The sequence below is a fragment of the Typopeltis vanoorti genome, chromosome 25, assembly GCF_054136105.1.
Source record: "Typopeltis vanoorti isolate ZY-2024b chromosome 25, IOZ_Tvanoo_1.0, whole genome shotgun sequence".
Taxonomy (NCBI): domain Eukaryota; kingdom Metazoa; phylum Arthropoda; class Arachnida; order Uropygi; family Thelyphonidae; genus Typopeltis; species Typopeltis vanoorti.
Window position 1 is genome coordinate 54,959,156 of NC_143573.1, and position 20,577 is coordinate 54,979,732.

The window sequence follows — 20,577 nt, forward strand, 5'->3', positions numbered from 1 at the left end:
TCTGATTCATAGTCCCTGCATTTCAAAAAATGTACCTTAGATCTAGTACTATTACCGATGATAATTACGAGTGTTATTGTATAAGCTCAGGAGATGGCAGAGAAATTGGATTCTCTCTCCTAAACAGCTTTGATTCAATAAAAGATTGAGCTTATCCCTAACAAAGTTTGATAAAAAAAAAAGAATGCCACCTTTTCTTTTGCGTAAATAAGAAGCATTATAGAGAGAAAGCAGAGAGCGAAATAATGCCAGACTAATACAGAAATAAGAAACTTTTAATTGTATTATAATTAAAAAGTTAAATAAAATGGACCTAAAAGTTTGGTCAGAAATAATGCACTTGATCAAAGACTAGAGACCACTGATATGATGGTTCTGAAAAAAAATTAGGGGGAGTGAACCGATGGCATCAATGGCAGAATCATATTTAAAAAAAAAAGAACTTGACATTATTAGCATTCAAGAATGTATCAGCAGAGATAATCTAAAGTGGTACAGCCACTTAAATAGAATGTGTATGATGAGAAAAGATTAACAAAACGTGGTTGTTTGGCAAGATTGCAGGAAAGACACCTAGAGAAGTTATGTTAGATATGACAATATTGGAGTTCTCACAAGTAATATTCTGATTTGGAAGAAAATTGTTGATAGGGGATTAATGATAATTTAAACTTAATCATAGTAACCTGAACAACCATTGGAGGTACATATCAGGAGATTGATGATATACTGAGTTATGGTGAGGACCAAGAGGGCAGCATTTGTCTACTTCTCATCAGATGCCAGTTTATAATTAGCGATAGGGCAGCTATCTCTGATTGGCGAGTGAACTAATCCTCAGTTTTCAAAATTTAGATAACGCTAAAACACAGTGTATATGGAATAAAAGATGTTAGAGAATTTTATTTTATTTTTTGTGTTAATTAAATATTTTTGTTTCATTCTGAATAATATTGAGAATTTTGCAAATAGGGAAAGATGAAATATCAGCATGTATGCTAAAGGCATATTCAACTTAATTCCAGGCCTCTGACATATTTGTATAACTTGAGTCTCAGCTCAGGAAATATACTACAGGAATGGAAGAAATATATGATAGTTCTCTTGTGCAAGGGTGGTGCAAAAACGGATGTGTCTAAGTACTGACCTATAGTATCCGTGGTGTGGTAGTGAAGATTTTGGAGAAGTTTGTATGAACTCGCATATAGAAACGGGTACACAAACAAGCTATACTCCGCAAGGAAGAGCATGTTTTTTTTTTATATTTCTTTCTATCACACACACAGATGTATGAAAGGCAGAAGAGCCTATAACGAACAGATGGCATGTGTGTGGGCTGGGTCAGAAGTAATGTGTGGATATTCTTGAACTGTTGAGTATTGTAGCCCTTTTGAAATGCTTCATGGTGGAGACTGTTCAACAGAATTGAGGTGGAAGAAATGAAAGATGACTGGGCATAGCAGGTTCAGTAAGTGTGCAGTTTGATGTTGCACAAGTTCCTGTATATTTGGAAGAAATAGGAGGCATAATGGATGCTAGTTCTGCTGAACAATGGCCTTGGATACATCTGTAGGAGAAAATGCAGAAACTGATCTATGGAAAAAAATGCTGAAAAGAGTAAGAGAAGTTCCATTTGTCAACTGGACTACCCTTTTCTGAACAGCATCAAAGTTTTTAGGGATGTCTTAGGTGCCTCAGTCCATTGAGAGCACTATTCCAATATTGGTCAGATTTTGGATTTATACAGAGTATCTGGCAGAGAAGTACTGTCTTGAGCAGAAAAGGATCCCAAGTTTTTTTGAAGTTCATGATGTTATATAAGTGATATAATTGTGCCAGGAAAGGTTTACAGTAAGAGTTAGTCCGAGAAGAGAGATTTGGTCTTAATTGTTGAGCTGAACATTATTAACAGTAAGTGGAGATCTGAAGTCTTTTGATGAAAAAAAACAAAACTGTTTTCGAACCATTGAAGTTGACTAGTTTGCTTTCAGCCCAATCAATGCTGTGGAGATGAGTGTTTTTGGGGCACTTATTACAAATGATCTAGAAGCTTGAGAGGTTTCAGTACTGGAAGGCATGTCACGAGTAGGATGAGTGGTGGAGTGTGCTGTCATCAGCAAAACTATAATATAGTTTGCAGTTAATGAGAGCAAGTCATTTATATAATGCAGGAGGAGGGTAGGTGAAATTACAGAGTCTTGAGGAACACGGGCATTGACAGGAAAGTCTGAGGAGAGAACACTGTCTACCATCACATCTAAGGATCAATGAGGAAAAACTGGCTATTTACATAATGACAGGCAGTCCAAATGATGGTAACTTGTTGAGAAGACCTCAGTACCAGACCCTATCAAAAAACCAAATGGGTGGGATTCCATCAGGACCAGGTGCCCTTGTGGTATCCAAGTTATTCAACATTCTTTTGATGTCTTTCTGGCAGAAGGTCAGAGGAAGCATGAAATGTAGTGTTCTAGGCAAGGAAGTAGGTTATCTGTGTATGGGTTGGAACTGAAGCTGAGAGATTGGCCTTGTCTTGAAGTGATGTTACAATTCCACTGTTAAGGTGAGATGGAGAAGGCAGCACAGATAGACAAAAGTTGAGCCCAACGGCTTTGGAGAGGGGACAAGAAAGCATGACTGCCAGTGATACAAATCGCAAGTTTTTTACATTTGTCCTTGTGGAATTTGGACTTTACCCTTTTAATAGTGGCTGTACAAGGCTTGAAGACAATTGTGTAGACTGTGAACGAAGCTGGTGTTTTGGTCTCAATCTGCTTGTGAAAGACTTTGCTTTTCTAGGACAGCCCTGGCATACTTTTTGGAGAACCATTAGATACAGGTTGAGGAATTTGAATTGAGTGAAGAATGAACGCTTCCATTCTAATATAGATTATTTCTGTAAAAAGATCACAACAGGTATCTATTTCTGAAGAATGTAAACACTAGCCTGACCATCTAAAGATGGTATAAAAGCCAGAGCATGTGAGGTTATGAATGGGTGAAAGAAGGATGCACTACCAGAGATGAAACTTTTGGATAAGATCTTTGAATTGCTAAGAGGACCATGCACTAAACATAGTACCTGAAGGAGAACTAGTTAAAAAAAAAGATAAAGCGTGTTGGAAGAGTGAAGAGGATTGTCGAGAATTCTGGTAGGGAGGTGAATGATCTGTTTTAAATCATTGCTTACAGCAAAAAAATCTTAGTCACTCCCCAAATTAATTATTAAAATTATAAAAAGGGAGCCAATTAGAACTGTTGACATTGAAATCACCAAGATGGACGATTTCACTGTTTGGAAATTTTGACTGAATGAAATCGATCTTTGAAGATAGGTAGTCAGAAAAGTCAATATTCTCAGAATTGGGAGAACGTTCGAGGCAGCAGATAAATGAAACAAAATTCGGCAAAGAAATTTTAAGACAGGAGATCAAAAAGTAGGATTCAAGGATAGACAGCCTTCGGCAAGCAATATCAGAACATACAAAAGCACAAGGACCTTCCTTATAGTGAACGGAGTCATGCAGTGCGAAATTTGGACAATTAAGATGAAATGTGGTTGATTTGGTAGAAAATTCAGGTACAGTCAGAAGTAGACCATCAGGGTTGATGGCTGAAGATGATGATATGCATTATTTAAGTCGCTATTGATTCCACGGATGTTGGCAAAGTGAAAATAAAGGATTTTTTTAGTTATTTATTTATTATTATTATTTATTGTAATTTAACTGCAGAAACGCTATACCTATTTATACTTAGTTTCATGTAATGTTAAAAAGTGAAGAGAAGGGGAAGATACAGTGGGAGAAATAGTCTCTTGAACATATCGCCAATACAGAGAGAATATTGTCTCCAAACCACAACGTGGTCTCGACAGCACCTCCAACCCAGAATATAATATTACAGTGACTCCCTTCAGGCATGACGTGGAAACGTAGTGACAACTAAATAATTATCCAGTTGATCAGTGCCTCCTAAATGACGGTTTGGTCCCGTACAAAAAAAAAAAAAAATGTTTTAGCAGTCTGCTCATATTTTATAAATGGTCTGGCCAAGTTGGATAAATGTAATGGATACACTATCATACTGTTTAATTTTGCTAAGGCATTTGATAGGATATCACATGATAAGCTGTTGCATAAATCAAAGAATATGGGATGGTAATATAATATAAACGCTTGACTTGGATAAGTAGATGTATGTAACAAAAAGTCGTATATAGTTGGTGTGAATCTGCCAGATTTAAGGTGGTATTCTCCAGGGTTCAGTCCTTTGTCCATTTTTGTTCAGTATATACATTAATGATATTAGGAGGAGCCTAACAGATGTGTAATTGTTTGCCGATGATGCAAAGATAAACAGGACAATCAAGGATGCTACTGATATCCAGCACGTACAGAATGATTTGAATAGGCTGGAAATTTTGGCAAATGAAAATGCTGTCAGTTTGATGTTAGTAAGTATCAAGTTATGCACTTTGGCGTGTTGAGCATATTATATTAGCGAGGTTATGCTACAGTAAACTGATGAGGGATCTTGGCATAATGGTGGATAGGAATTTGAAGTTCAAGTCACATATCAAAAATGACAATACACCAAGATGATAATTGTGATGTCAAAATGAACCATGTCATGTAAGAATAAGGAAGTCATTTTGCCTCTTTACAAGTCCTTGATAAGACCGCACCTGGATTACTGTGTACAGATTTGGTTTTCTGGGTTTCAGGAGGATGAATCTGTGGAAAGGGTGCAATAGCAGTTGCAAAGATTATAACGAGATTATGAGGAATGATTGCATGTGGACTACCGACTGGTTAACAGAATCAAGAGAGATGATATGATTAAGTTCTACAAACTCCGAATGGATGGTATATGATATCGTGTGATGAAATTTTTCATTAGGTGGGGAGAGAACACACGGATATCCATGGAAGTTAAGTTTGTTTGCGGTTAAAAATGGGATAAGAGCTAGATTTTTCTCTCTTTTTCTAGAGCAGTAGGCGGGAATAATTTACCTGTTGAAGTAGAGTGCATCTAGTGGGAATGAGTAAGGAAAGGAATGACAGCTGATTTGGGGTTAGTGTATAGCCATCCTCCACGAGTCCTTGACTCCCTGAAGATCTCCGATAATAGTAATAATACTTTTAACTAAATAAATTTAAACTTTCTTGTAATAAGAGCAGTCAGTAACTTACTACGGCAATTGAGATAAGCGTCACGTCTGACTCTTGAACCAAAGATAAATGCAGAATCTATTTTGGAACGTCTCATTTAGGTACATTTCGTAAAATGTGTAAGCACCCGAGATTGGATTTTTTTTTCTTTTCGTCACAAAGCAAATTATTTTGAGACTGAATGGACGGATTTTCCTGAAGTGTAGTACTGGAAATCCATACAGAAACTTGTTGAACTCACCCAGTTTTTCTTTCGAGCGAACCATTCGCAATGGCATGAAGTGTAAAAACGTGTATTGTAAATTGTATATTGCAAGCGGCTGAATAGATTTTAATAAAAAAAAAAATTGTAGTTTATGATGTAAAAACTATCATGCGATGATAGTTTTTAATAACGATTATAAGAATAATCACAATGGATACCTATGTCTAATATAATTTATATAATTCAATATATTTTTCCAATATTTTAAGAGTAAATTTACACTTACAGGAATATATTCCTCTAGTCTGCCATCGCGAAATACTCCGTACAACTTTGGTCCAAGTTTACGCTCTGACAGAAGCATAAACACAACGGTTTCTTCTAAGCGGTTTCTTTCGTAAAATTCTTCTATCCCGTAGAACCTAAGCAGAACCTCTCTAGGCTCATCGCTTATAGATGGCTGAAACTCCGGCAGAGAGCAGTGAAAGAGGAAATTTATGAGTCCTCCACTAGTGATGGGGGAAAAAAAAGCTTGTAGTGTTACCATAATAAGGTGGAAAAAATGGCGTAATACGCTTTTTATGAAATGAAAATTAAAAAGAAAATTGTATAATGAAAAACATTTGTGATTTGGGGAATTTTCTTTTATAAAAACTATACAATGGAGATAATTATATCTTTCATGAAGTAATATGAACTTAAATTTAATAAACTAATGATTTAATCAGTGGAAATATAATAATTCTAGGGTTTAAAAGCATGTTTCTGACACGATCATCGGTTGGTAACTTTTGATTTTTTCGATTTGTTTAGGTTTGAACCATATCACTGGTGCCATTGTGTTTGTATACTCTGTGCATTTCATACCTACTCTGGCGTGCGTGCGTGCGTGTGTTAACAAACACACGCACACATTATAGAGGCATCCGGATGGAAGCCAGCAGCTGATAGTCAAAAAGTGTGTGGTGAACAGTCTGTTGAATATGTGGGCAGTAAATGCAGAATGATGATTCTAGAATGTGGAATCTACGTAATTAGTATCTCACTTTTCCATTCCCCTTTAATATCGTGATTAAACCTGGAGAGATACCATCCACTTTCAGTTGGAGTCCTTTTGATAATAGGTATGAATTCTTTTGTGGTTCATCTGTTTTTTGATATTTCCCATTCTTCTTCCTGAAAAGTTAAGCGCATTTCTTCAAGTATTTGGATAGCTAATTTATAATACTTTTCGTGGCTTATTTATAGCTGTTCTTTTATAGAAACTTTTCGTAGTTTATTTCTGTCTCTTCATTTATAGCTGCTTCCTTAGCCAACTGATCTGCTCTCTCATTACCTACTGTATGCGCTTTCCCATTTTAATTTCCCTTAATTTCCCATCCCTATAGAACAGTGTTTCCCAAAGTCTGGGAAACACAGAAAGGTCTTTAGGGCCTATGGCGCACTTTTAAAATTGATAACTTTTTTTTTTATTTACTTTTATATTTATATCGTATTGTCGCAGATATGTTTTGGTCTATTATATAATTAATTTTTCAATAACTAAAAAATCTGAAGGAAGTTTTAAAGAAAATGTCTCTTGGAATGTGTCGAATAACTTCCATTAAGGCCAGTTCGTCCCTAGGAATTTTGCCGACCCTTCCCCCTTATTTTTCGTATAGTTTATGCCAATTTTGCAAATGCACGTTTTGCACCGTCGGTAGAGCTGGCCCTGAATAAGGCCACTTCTGGTTTGATGCTACATGTGGTTCGAACCTGTTAGCATTAAAAGTGTAAATTCAAATAATTCAAACCACGCGGTTGGAGCTCTCGGCAATTATTTCACCACCTGTGAATGCATCTATTTGTGTTCAACCGTGTTGGTGTCACAAACTGTGGCGGATGTAGAAATTATACACACGCGAATAATAATCTTACTTCAGTTAATTTTCGATGTTGAGACGACATGTTTCTAAATATATATATTTAGAAACAAGACCTTAATATATACAGGGTGTTCGGGATAAATTTGACATATTTATAATTAATTATATTTTTCCGTAAGTTACATGTATTAACACACACTTCTCTTCATTTAAAAGTTTGGACCTTTCTTCATTCATATACAAGATGTCAGAAAGGATGGATAGCTGGAACCCACCTGAATCACGGAAGAGAATAACTTGTATCATGATGATTCGTGCCCGCCATCAAAATAAGGATATTACGACTGCTGCCCAATGCTCCCTGAATACAGTAAAAACAATCAGGCATGAACTAGAGACTTGCAATGGTGACTACGAGGATGTAGCAAGAAGAAAGATCCCTAGCAGACGATCTGATTGCGTTCGTACAGCAGAATTCCTCGCAAATCTGCAGGAACAGGTGTTGAAGAACCCTGGCATTGGAATTCGGGCTTTGTTCGTGGAGTTGCTAACTGTAGTCAAGCCCTGGATAACAAGGGTAGCCAATGGTAGGCCGTATGTATGGCAGCAGGATTCGGCCCCTTGCCACACCTCTGGGAAAAGTCAAAAATGGTTGTCTGAAAATTTCTACGACTTCACCAGTCCAAATGTTTGGCCTCCAAACTCCCCAGACCTTAACCCCATGGATTATTTTGTATGGGGCGCAGTTGAAAAAGACACCAATCGCACTTCCAGTAATACAAAAGCCCAGTTAATGGATAAAATTAAAACAGTTTTTGCGGCCCTTCCCAGGGAGACTGTAGCATCAGCTTGTTCGAGGTTCCGAAGCAGAATTGAAGCTGTGATCGATGCTAATGGTGGTTATTTTGAGTAAATCTTGTTGATAGTATTGTAATTAACTCTGCCTGTAATGTTTTTTTGTCAATTCATTAAATTTAATAGATACAAAGAAGATTTTCTTTTTCCTTACGAAACTGTCAAATTTATCCCGAACACCCTGTATATATATATATATATATATATATATATATATATATATATATATATATATATATATATATATATATATATATATATATATATTACAAGAAGGGACGAATGCAGATTTTTCCAGGGCTGGTTTGTCTGCTTGCGGGATGAAAAAACCCATATAAACCTGGGGGAAACCCTGCTGTCCACTCCCAAGACCGGCTGACTTGGCTATGGCTGAGAAAGATCCTTAAGCTTCTGACGTCGTCAACGGGAATCGAACCTAGGACACTCTTTCCCAGGTATATGGTTGCGAAGCGCATAGCCACTAGGCTAACCGCACAGACTCTTCTATCCTGATTGGTTCTGATATACTGTGAAAAAAGAGCATGCAACATTTCATTTTGTTTTACTCCCATCAATGCATATACTATCTTTTTTGCTGCTTTCAGAGCTTTCCCTCTCCTTAATATATACTTTCCTTGATGAGCGAGTCCAATATAGCGGAATTTCATACAGGTTTGGATTCATTTTGATCTGTCGGCGTGTCTTCCTGAAGTAACAATATATCGTCGTATTATATTGGTGGGTTTAAGCTAGAAGAAACTGATGAGGCTAGAGATCTTGGAGTGTTAATAGATAGGAAGTTGAAGTTCAGGGGTCATGTAGCAAAGATTGCAAATACAACTCAAAAGATAATTGCAATGCTGAAACGAACGTTCACATGCAAAGATAAGGATGTTATTTTGCCTCTTTACAAGGCCTTGACAAGACTTCACTTGGGCTATTGTGCACAGGTCTGGTATCCGTTGTGATTCTGATATATTGGAGAGGGTACAAAGGAGAGTTTTAAAAATGATATCAGGATTGTGGAATACTGATTATGAAGACATTGAGAATTTGTAGACCGCTGATACTAGAAAACAGGAGAAAGAGGAGAGATATAATTGAGACTTACAAACTTCTGAAAGGGTCATACAGGATTTCAACTGATGAAATTTTTCAGTTTATGGGAGATGGGGAAAGGACGAGAGAACATCCTTGGAAGCTGGGAATGAATACTGCTAAGAAAGGGGTGAGGGCTAGATTTTCCCTCCGAGAGTGATGCGTAATTGGAATGGATTGCCATTGGATGTTCTGATTGCAAGCAGTGTGAATGAATTCAAGAAAAAGTATGATAGCTGGTGTGTGTAGTATGTGGCCTCCCTGGATGAGTCCTTGGCTCCCTGGAGGTCTCTCTTACAAACAATGCAAGCTGCCTCGAATGATTTTTTCATGCATCTTCTAATAATGCGTATTGCTATAAGGCATTAACTTCTGTTAATTTTCTTTTTTTTCTTTTTTTTTAGATTTTGGTGCGCTTTCCAAGCGATACGTCATGGATGGTAGAATTTCCTCACCAAGGTGAGGAAAGTTCGCACAGTATAACTACAATACAACAGTGATATGCTGTATTGTATGTATCCTAATGCTATATGTATCAAAAATAAGAAGTTTTTGTTACTGGTTGGTGCAGTCTCGCCAAAAATTGTTAACATTAGTGAGACGCTGACAACAGATGATGTAGTTACAAGGATATAATGTGAGGAGTATAACATTCTCAGGGAGGATAAAGAAAATAGGAAGGATAGTGGGGCGACATACTGTTAATAGTGAATGAATTTACAGCCAAAAAAGACTAGGATATCACGAAGACAGGCGTATGGATGGCGATTAAATTGAAGCAATCTGATGTGAAATAGAAGCCAGACAGTTCATTGCTGCTATAGGCCAGAGATGACATGGAAGACGACTTCATCGTATTAGCATAATAAGTGCAAGTAAAGTAATTATTAATAGGGACTTCAACTATGTAGACATTGATTGAAGAAGGAAAGATCACATGCCAGGAAGGAAATAAAATGTATGCACGTATTAAGAGAAACATTACTTGAAACTAGAAAGGTGAGGAATCTGGTCAAAGCATTCGAAGATCTGTCCAGAACCAAGGACCATAATGCTTCCGATTGAGGAGAGTGACTATCCTCCTGGTTGTCTTGATTTGGGAAGTTGTAAGCGTAGAATTTGAAGGGGTATATGTGGAACTACAGGGCAGGTGAATATGACAAGTTCAGGAGACAGCTTGAAGCAATGTGCATAAGAAACTACAAAAGAAGGATGTTAGCAGTACATAAGAGGTAGAGGTATCTGCAGGAAACAATATCAGACTGTATATCCAAGGTGAAGATTAATTAGGTAGGAGTTAGATGGATGAGTAGTATCATTAATCAAGAGCTCAAAAAAAGAAAAGAAAGAAAGAAAAATAAAATGTATATAAGGAGAAAGATTATCAGAAAGCACATACACAGTGCAAGACTCAGGCAAGAAAGGTGACCATCATGTTAAGGAAGTCAAAATCAGATTTTGAGAAGTTAGACGAGACAGGAAATTTCAAAGTTTTGCTGTGTGACAAGTTAAAAAAAAAAAAAAAGGAAGAATGATTATATAAGGAAAACTTTAATGATTGCTGATAGTAGAGATGTGACAGAAGCAGACAGAATATATAAGGAAAACTTTAATGATTGCTGATGGTAGAGATGTGACAGATGCAGACAGAATAGGTGAGTTATTGGTTGACTATTGTTTAAGGGTCTAATCATCCAAGTGGGCATTGCTGTGAGAGGAAGAGATGTGAGAATAGAGGTTGATGAATGAGAAGTACTTCGGATATTGTAGAATATCAGTGTAAATACGGCTGTGGGAGTAGTTTGCGATATCAGTTCCCATACTACGCAAATGAACGTAGAATGAGCAATGAAATTAAAACTGCCCCTGACTAGACCGTTTAACGTTTACATTCTTGTAATGTACCAGAGTAGTGAAAGAAGGGTAAAATAGTTCCGTTGGGTAAAGGAGACTCCAGGACTGCAGATGCAACTTATAGACTAAACAGTATATTGGGAGCGGTAGCAAAAGTATGTGGTAAAAGTATTGGAAACGTTAGTTAAAGAGAGCATTCAGGACTGGGTGGATGACTGTTGTGAGAGGGATATGCTTTATGATAGGTACATGATGCTTTATTAATTCTAACCTTTTATAGAAAGAGTGTTACTTGAATTGGCTAAAGACAATAATAGATACATGAGATGACACCACTTGGAACTCTCGGAAACAAATGATGATAGCCATCAAACTGGTAAATTGGATATGAAGATGATGGACTCATATCTAAGAGTAGTATATAGAAAAGCATAATCAACATGTTACTAGCAATGCCCACTAGGCTCTCTGTTTGCACCGCTACTAATTAATTTGTATATACATAATGTAGAAAATTAATGGAAATATTCATCTGTTTGGTGATGCTGCTGCTGATGATGATAATAATGCAAAATTCGGTGGCGTTAATCAAAGCAATGTAGAGAACTTGCAGGATGATTTAAATAGGCTGACAGTATGGGCAAAAGATAATTAGTTGTATAATGTGGAAAAGTGTAATCTTATGCATTTTGCGAATGAAAAGATTACAATCGTGTACCACATTGATGAAACTGTACTCCAGGAAATTGCTGAAGCTAGGAATTTGGAGTGTTGGTAAATAGAGAGCTGAAGTTCAGCGTATATTGCTGTGGTAGTTAATAGGATTTCTTAGTTATTAAAGGATACAATAACAAGCAGAGTAAAGATATCATTTCTCTTTATAAGGCCTTCATACGCCTGATCCGGATTACTGTGCTCATGTCGGGTTACCTGGGTTTCTCGGGGATGAGGAAGTAATGGAGAGGATCCTGGGGAGAGCGACCAATATGTTGAGTGTTCTGGTCTGTGGAATGCTTCCTATGATGATAGATTGAGGGTTTGATATTTTCATTAATAAGCGGTAATGATAGAGTATATGATAGAAACACATTTATTTAAGTTGCGAAAAGTATTTTATAGGATTGATGCATAGAAAATATTTCGACACTTGACTACACAGAGAAGAATAAGGATCTTCGAAAAAGTTAGTCAGTGATAAAAGAACTTGGTCAACTCCCTTTGAAATAAAACGCATTACAGAAACCAAAATGTTTTTCCCAATCACTCAGTCTTAAACCTACGGCTGGTTTAATAATGGATATTATTGCACTGAAGCATACCATTTTAAATCATTTTGCGAATAAAAATGGTCTAGTTATAGAAAAAAAAAAAGAGGAAAAATAGCATTATCCTTTCTAAATAGACTGACCTATTTAGCAGCGTGATTAGCATATCCACTCCCAAACAAGCTGCTGGTTCAAATCCAGCGGTGAGTATGAATGTTTGCGATTGTTTTTAGATAGGAGATGAATTTCATTGTCGCCGTTTCGTTTATTGAAGATTTTATTGTTTTCTCTTCGCACTGAAAACTGTGCTGTCCATCTTCAGACATGGGGGATTCAAGAAGTCATTCGCTGGTAAGTCCCTCATGCCACCAACATGCCCTGCAAGGTACGCAAAGAGTGCCTTGAAATCAGTCCCAAAGAGAGCTGATTTTGTTATTTGCTATTTTGTTAAGTCTTGATGGACAGCGTGAATCAGACAGAATTAGCAGCACACCCATGGAGGGGGCCAAGGGGCCCTCTCCCCCCAAAAAAGAAAACGTTAACACTAGAAAATTTTCCAAAATACTTTTCCTAATTAAAATTCATTTTTTAATTTATGTTGTGTCATGTCTTCTATATTACTTATGAATTAGGGGTCATATAAGGTGAGAGAACCCTATAGCAGTGTTTCTCAACCTGTGGTTCGCGACGATGGGACAGATGGCCCACAGGCTTAAATTAACCAAATAAATCTATATATATATATATTTTAATTATCCAAACAAAACAAATTAAAATTGAATAAGTAACTAAAAATTATTAAAATAAGGTGAATACTTAAATTTTTTTTTAATTTGTAGCGGCAGAATGACGAGTAATAAAAGAGGGGTGAAGTGAAAAACAATGTGGTTTTATTGCTTCCACCTTCCCCTTGCTGTTTTGTCAGATTTGAAGTGAACATGTGTTGTCCACATGACCACATTTCAACCAATTGCTTGTTGTTTATTGATTTTTATTGTTGAAGGTTTTCTTCCTTCAACCAAGGCTCAATATATCTTCAGAAGTGCTAAGTAATACTTGGACAAAATGTGTTGTGACTCTCTTCAACCGAATTCATATAATATGTGAAACTGCTATAACAGCATTCACTACACACACACACACACACACACACACACACACACACACACACACACACACACACACACACACACACACACACACACACACACACACACACACACACACACACACACACAGCATATCTTAGTTTTAACACGTTTACGAATTTTAACACTTTGGGTTGAATTTTCTTGCTGCCAAGCGAACTCACACAATAATTAATAACAATAGTTTTTAGTTAGATACTGTGTTTGCTGGTGCAACATATGGTTTTGCCTGAGTCTATATATACAGCATAGTTTCTGTATGAGAGGACATGTGATTTATTAATTAGTGTCGTTTTTCTCCCAGGTGTCTCTATTTGCACTATTCGTTGAGAAATATATTACACAGACTCCTTATACCTTATTCACCTGACATAATAAAAGTACTTGTTTTTCTTGCCTCTGCAATATAGTGGCTATTGGAGGAGGGCATGTTGTTTACCGCTGGAGCAAGTTACTATCGCTCTGCTCTGAACATGTTTCAGCTTTTTTCGTTTGCGAGGTATATGCGAAACTTTTTAATTTCTTTTTTCGAAAAGTAAAATCTGGGGTGAGAGTTATATGCAAGTAAGTACGATATTTCAATTATGGATAAGTATATTGGTACCTTCTTTAAACGGAAAAATATCTCGGATGACAGTGATAATACAAAACGAGTTTGTAATGACAGTTTGTGTGTAGTTTCTGAAGAGAAAGAGGTGTGTAAAGAATCCACAGAAACACAGAATTCCCATCAGTTGCAATGCGATAATATTAATACGCTTAACGAAAGGAAAGATTTGCTGACTTTCTGGACACTCGACCAGTGGATCGCATTCAAAGGTAAATACAATTGGTTAGTTTGTAGGAACATTTTTCTGTTTTATGACATTTCTCCCTTTACGGTAATTATGCCTACATTGTTGTGTTATTATTCAAGAATTATTTACAGTTTTGAATGTGTATATAAAGTCAATATCAACAGTAGCCTGATTACGACCAGTAGATTAGACAGGGGAGGTTTGGAGCTTCCCCGATAGTATTCAAAAGGTAAATTATTATTATTATTATTATTATTTCGGGCGACTCCAGGAGTCATAAGACACATCGAGGGAGGCCCTAAACATCATGTCCACACAACTATGCGATTACATTCTCACAGTATCTATCATACCTTGCCTTGAACTCGTTCACCGTTATAGCACCCGCAACAGACTCTGGCAGCTTATTCCACTCATTTACCACTCTAAAAGTAAAGAACCCAGCTCTAACACCCCTGCTAACCACACTCTTGCCCAGCTTCCATAGGTGTCCCCTAGTTCTCCCACCACTAGTCCTGATCTCAAACATATCCTCTGAATTAATCCTATAGAATCCCTTTAGCAATTTCAATGTCTCCCCTTTTCTGCCTATCAACTAGTTTCTGCAACCCACAAATCTTCAACCTGTTCTCATATGGTTCATTCCATAGACCTGTTATCATCTTAGTCACTCGCCTCTGGATCCTCTCCACCTCCTCCCCATCAAGAAGGAACCGAGGTGACCAAATCTGGGCACAGTAGTCGAGAGGAGGTCTTATCAAGGCTCGGTACAGAGATACAATAACTTGCTCGTCAAGGTATTTTTCAACAACCAAGTGAGTTGATGAGCTGATTTAGCTACTTTTGCAATGTGCCCCTAAACTTCATCTCCCTATCCACCAACACTCCCAAGTCCCTGGCCTCATCAATCTCTTGGAGTACAGTTCCACCAATGTTGTATACTACTGATAATCTTTTCACCCCAAAATGCATAACCTTACATTTTGTCACATTGAATTGACATCCATTCTCCTTAGCCCAGAACTCCAATCTATCTAAGTCATCCTTCAAGGCTTTGACATCTTCTGCATTCACTATTGCCCTACCCAACTTTGCATCATCAGCGAACAAATGAATTGTTCCACTTAGATCCTTCCCTATATCGTTAATGAACAGATTAAACAGCAGTGGTCCAAAAACAGAACCCTGCGGCACACCACTAGTCACAGGCTGTCTTTTGGACTCTGCTCCTGAATAAACTACTCTTTGATATCTCTCCATCAACCAACCACCTATCCATCTCACCAATCCTATATCCATTCCCATATGCTGTAGTTTACGGATTAGTATTCCATGTGGTATCCTGTCAAACGCCTTTGCCAGGTCCAGCAGTATCACTGTAACCCCATTTCCCTTATCTAGTTCAGCGGTCACCTTGTTATAAAACTTGAGCAAGTTACTAAAGCATGATCTACCATTCACAAAGCCATGCTGTCCCCTGTACAGTATCTCATTTTCATCAATCCATTCCTGTATTTTTCCCTTGACTACTTTCTCCAAGACCTTGACAATGACTCCTGATATGCTGATCGGTCGGTAATTTGCAAACGTAGTCTTGGATCCTCCTTTATGCAGTGAAACTATTTTCCCCTCTTTCCACACCTTCGGCACTAAACCAGACCTGAGACTCAGATTAAACAACATGGTCAAGGGCACTAATAATTCCTTAGCCGCTTCACGCAAGACCCCTGCCGATATACCATCCAATCCCACAGATGTGTTCACATTAAGGTTCGTAATAAGTAATAGACTAGTCACCTCCACTTCATTCATCACTATTCCCGTATAAACTAATGGTTCCTTCATTTTTTCAATGTCACCACGTGGATGATATGCTTTTGCAAAGTGCACGCTCAGTAACTCCACTATATCGACTGATTCAGTGATCTCCTTACCATCGTCATTCCTTAAAATCATTTTGCCGTGTACAGTTTTTTTCTTGCTTGCAGCATATTGAAAGAACTGTTTGGGATTCTCTTTTGCTTGCATAGCTAGTTTCCTTTCATAATCCGCTTTTGCTTTTTTTACCACACTCGTTACATTTCTGGCCTGCACTTTATAGCGTTCGTGTGCCTGCAGGTTACCCCTTTCTTTAAATTCCCTCCACAGTTGTTTCTTTTTTTGCAGCTCAAGCTTAATGGTGTTATTCATCCATTTAACCCCTACTTGTTGTACTATTCGGACCCTAGGTATACAATCAGCCATAACCTCCTGTAAATGTTCCTTGACCACTTCCCATGCTCTATCGACGTCCAGCCCTTGCAGTTGTACATGCCATGGCACTGATCCAAGCAATCTCCTAAGCCTGTCATACTTGCCAGCACGGTAATTCCACATATACCCTGTCTTAATCGAAAATTCCACACCTTTAGCCACCTCCCAGGTCAAGACCTTATGATCACTCTCACCAATAGGTGGCAACATGGTCATATTTATTACAGTCAAATTCTCAGATGCTATTACCAGGTCAAGCACTCTCACACCCCTAGTATTTTCAATTACATGCTGTCTCAGATAGTTATCCCTTAATAATTGAATAAAATCCATTTCCTTCCTCACATGTGTCCTCTCCTCCTTCCAATCAATGTTACCATAGTTGAAATCCCCCATAATAATTACCCTCCTTCCACTCATTTCATCAATTTCCCTATGCATACTATCTCCACCATCTATTCCATCACCTGGTCTATAGCAGCACCCAACTGTATATTTTATTCTGCCAGTCTCAATCTCACACCAAATAGCCTCAAATGAGCTCCTTTCACTATCCTGCGATACAACTTCAATTCTCCTTGGCTGCAGTTCATCAGCTATCATCAATAATACCCCTCCCCCCATTTTATTCTCTCTGTCCCTCCTAAACACACTATAACCTACACATTCTATCCCACTAACTATATCATCTTCCGTCAGCCATGTTTCACTAATGCCAATAACCTGTGGCCAGGAAGAGCCAATCAAGGCCAAAAATTCTTCCTTCTTGTTCCTAATACTCCTGGCATTAGTATACATGAAATTCAGTGATCCCCTAGTTCCACACCTATATTGATGCGTTATTCTAAATGACCCATTCCCATTTTTTGTCCTTAGTGCTGGCTCGGGTACATGATATACATTCTTACACTCATTTGTCTCACTGATGTCTGCATATCCATTCCTCTCCCTCCTTGGTAGTTCTAGTTTCCTTGGTTTTGCACATCCATTTTCACTTCATTCAGCAACAATCTTTCCAGTCTCCGCACACTAAGTCCATTCAAATGCAGGCCATCCATCTTGTATAAGTCCTTTCGTCCTTCAAACTCATTGCACACGTCCACGAATTCCACACCACACCGTCTGCATAAAATGCGCATAATGTCATTTGCGATTATGGCCCTCCTTCTAAACTCCTCTCTGTCATACCGCGGCAACAGACTAACCATTCTAACTCTGTCACTCTTTTCTTTCGCTACCTTTAACAATACTTTAAAGTCCTCTCTCATAAAAAATTTATCACCTTTCAATTCATTCGTACCCGCCACAATTATTAATTCTTTCACCCTCTGTTTTTACAAATACAATTGGTTATTTTGTATAGGGCCCCCGAAACTTATTAGTTTAGAATTTAACCACTTGGAAAAGGTTTGTGTTCACCTCAAAACTCTGAAACAGAATTTGGAAACATTTTCGGAATAACTTTTTATAAGACATTTCTGTGATTTCACGATCCATTTCAGACTTGCAGTCACGAGAACGACCTTTCTTTATCGAAAAAAGAGCAGCTAATTGAGCTTTCAAGTGACATTCGTGGTTTGGCTCGATTCTGGATCCCGCCTTCAGTGAGAAGTGAATTTCCCGAATTATTTGAAGAAGTCGAAAATCGTCATGCAGTTTTCTACAACCTATTTTTGCGAGAAACGATTTTCATCTCTCCTTCAAATAAAGACAAAATACATAATTTGTCTTAGTGTGCGTGTGCCGATCTTCGACTGAAGTTGACCAATATTGAGCCAGATATTCAGCAACTCTGCAAGGTCGAGAAGTCCATCCATCTCATTAGAAGTAAATACTAACATAATTATATCGTTTTATTTATTTGTTTAATAAAAATTAAAACTTTGTTTTAATTTTTTATTTATATATCCGGCTTGTGTAGCTCAGTATAAGTGGCGTTTGCACTCTACAGTGCTTGAAGAAAGGATTTGGTGGTTCAAATCTAGTCGCCGACTAGGGGAAATTTTTCTCAGCCTTTTTTCGACCGGTTGCCGAGTTAGTCGATCTCTGGCACGGGCTAGCGGTTTTTTTCTCCCGGAAACTCGGGTTTTTCGTCCGGTAAACTGAAGAAAATCGACCACACTATTTTCAGACATTAAAAATATTGTGTTAGGGTTAGGGACCACGAGATGGCGGCACTAGCTTGCCACCTTCTTCACTGCGTACCGATGAATCAGTGATAGCCTTGGGCCAGCTATCTCTCTGATTGGCTACCAGTGGAGATTGAACCGCCAACTCAGTCTCCAAACGTTAGATAGGGTAAACGGCCCCGCCTATTCCCTATATGGGAACAAATAGGCGTTAGCTGATTTTTTTTTTTCTTTTCTATATTTTCTATATATCCGGACTGGTTGGCCGACTCTCCAGCCAAAAGGCTGCGAGTTCGAATCCCGCTGTGGGCATGGATGTTTGTGATTGTCTGTGAAAATACTAGTGGTAGTGGTCGGCGGTAGACAGCTTTGGTGTAGATGATGATGATGATTGTAGGTGGTTGGTGAAGACGGAGAGTTGTAAAGTAGGTGCCTTTCCTCGATATGTCTTTGGACTACCTGGAGGTGTTATGTAATAATAATATCGACAAACTTTATATGTTCATTGTACATCACATAGTTTGAATTTGGCATAATTGAAAAAGTACACAATTTCTTCAATACAATAAAAGACAGGACGTCCTTGTTGTTTATAATATTATAATATTAATATCTTTTAATATTTATAATATCTTTACTTAGGCTTGCAAATTGTGTAAAATAATGCAAAAATCTGACTGACCTCTTAATTGCCCTAACTTTTGTTGATGATGTTGTGGCTCAATTAAATCCCATTCGTGAAACACCAGATTCTTCATTTAAAGATATTTACGATGAAGCATGTATAAAAACCAATAATTTTAATATTGACATTAAAAAGCCAAGGACTTCAAACATTAAGGTCCAATGTTCCAGCCGATTCTGTAGAGCGTATTTCGGGAGAAATTTCATTTCATTTATTGACCAAATATTGACTCAACTTCATGAACGTTTCACTCGGCACCGCAACATTTTGAAATATATTTTTTTTCTCTTCTACCAAATGGAAAAGATGCTCCAACAGCAAGTGCAATGGAAGATTTTCGTCAATTGTGTGAATTTTATGCCAGTGATTTGCCTTATACAAATCCAGCAATTTTGAACGCCGAATTCAAATTGTGGTATAAGAAATTTGAAAATCCGTTTGCAATAGCTCCATGCAAAAACGCCGTTGATGCAGTTTCAGAGTGTGACAAAATGATATATCCTAACATCTATAACTTATTAAAAAATATTTGCAACGCTTCCGGTAACAACATGCGTCAGTGAAAGGTCATTTTCTAGCTTACGCCTTTTAAAAACCTATTTAAGATCTACCATGACACAATCGCGATTGAACGGACTGGCTTTGCTATGTATATATATATATACACACACACACACACACACACACACAGAGAGAGAGAGATTAATGTAACCACGACTAAAATAATTCAAGAGCTTTGTAAAAAGAAAAGAAAACTGGATTTTATTCTTTAAATAAATTTTTATAATCTTTTAAAATTTTTAACAGTTCAACTCTCCCCCCCCCCCAGATTAAATCCTGGGTGCACCACTGGACGGAATCATTATAAAGTCTTTCTGCTGGTTTAAATTTTCGTAGTTTCCTTTTTATACATGATAAAATCAATCTGTAATAAACATTAAAAATGTAATTTAGCGAAGTTTAGTATGTAATAAGAGTAATTCATCCATTTATTTTATTGTTTAGCAAAGTTTTATTTTTTGCTAACTAAATGGTTGGCCGAGTGGTTAGCATATCCGCTCTCCAGTCCAAAGGCTGCAGGTTCGAATCCATGGATGTTTGTGATTGTCTGTGGAAATACCAGTCGTGGTCGGCGGTAGATGGTGTTGGTGTAGTTGCGGTCAGTTGTTGATTGAATGGTGGAGACGGAGTTGTAAAGCAGGTGCCCTCTCTCGATAAGTCCTGGGACTCCCTGGAGGTGCCAAATAAT

General features: G+C 37.7%; 1 protein-coding gene across 1 annotated transcript in view; it reads right to left on the bottom strand.

The window, feature by feature from the left end:
- Positions 1-20,577, bottom strand: part of LOC150092755 (choline/ethanolamine kinase-like) — a 188,496-nt gene that overhangs the window by 165,640 nt on the left and 2,279 nt on the right. Inside the window, exon 2 of the mRNA XM_090414392.1 lies at positions 5,666-5,888. Within this exon, the coding sequence (XP_090270518.1) occupies positions 5,666-5,888 (223 nt within the window). The remainder of the gene's footprint in view (positions 1-5,665; positions 5,889-20,577) is intronic.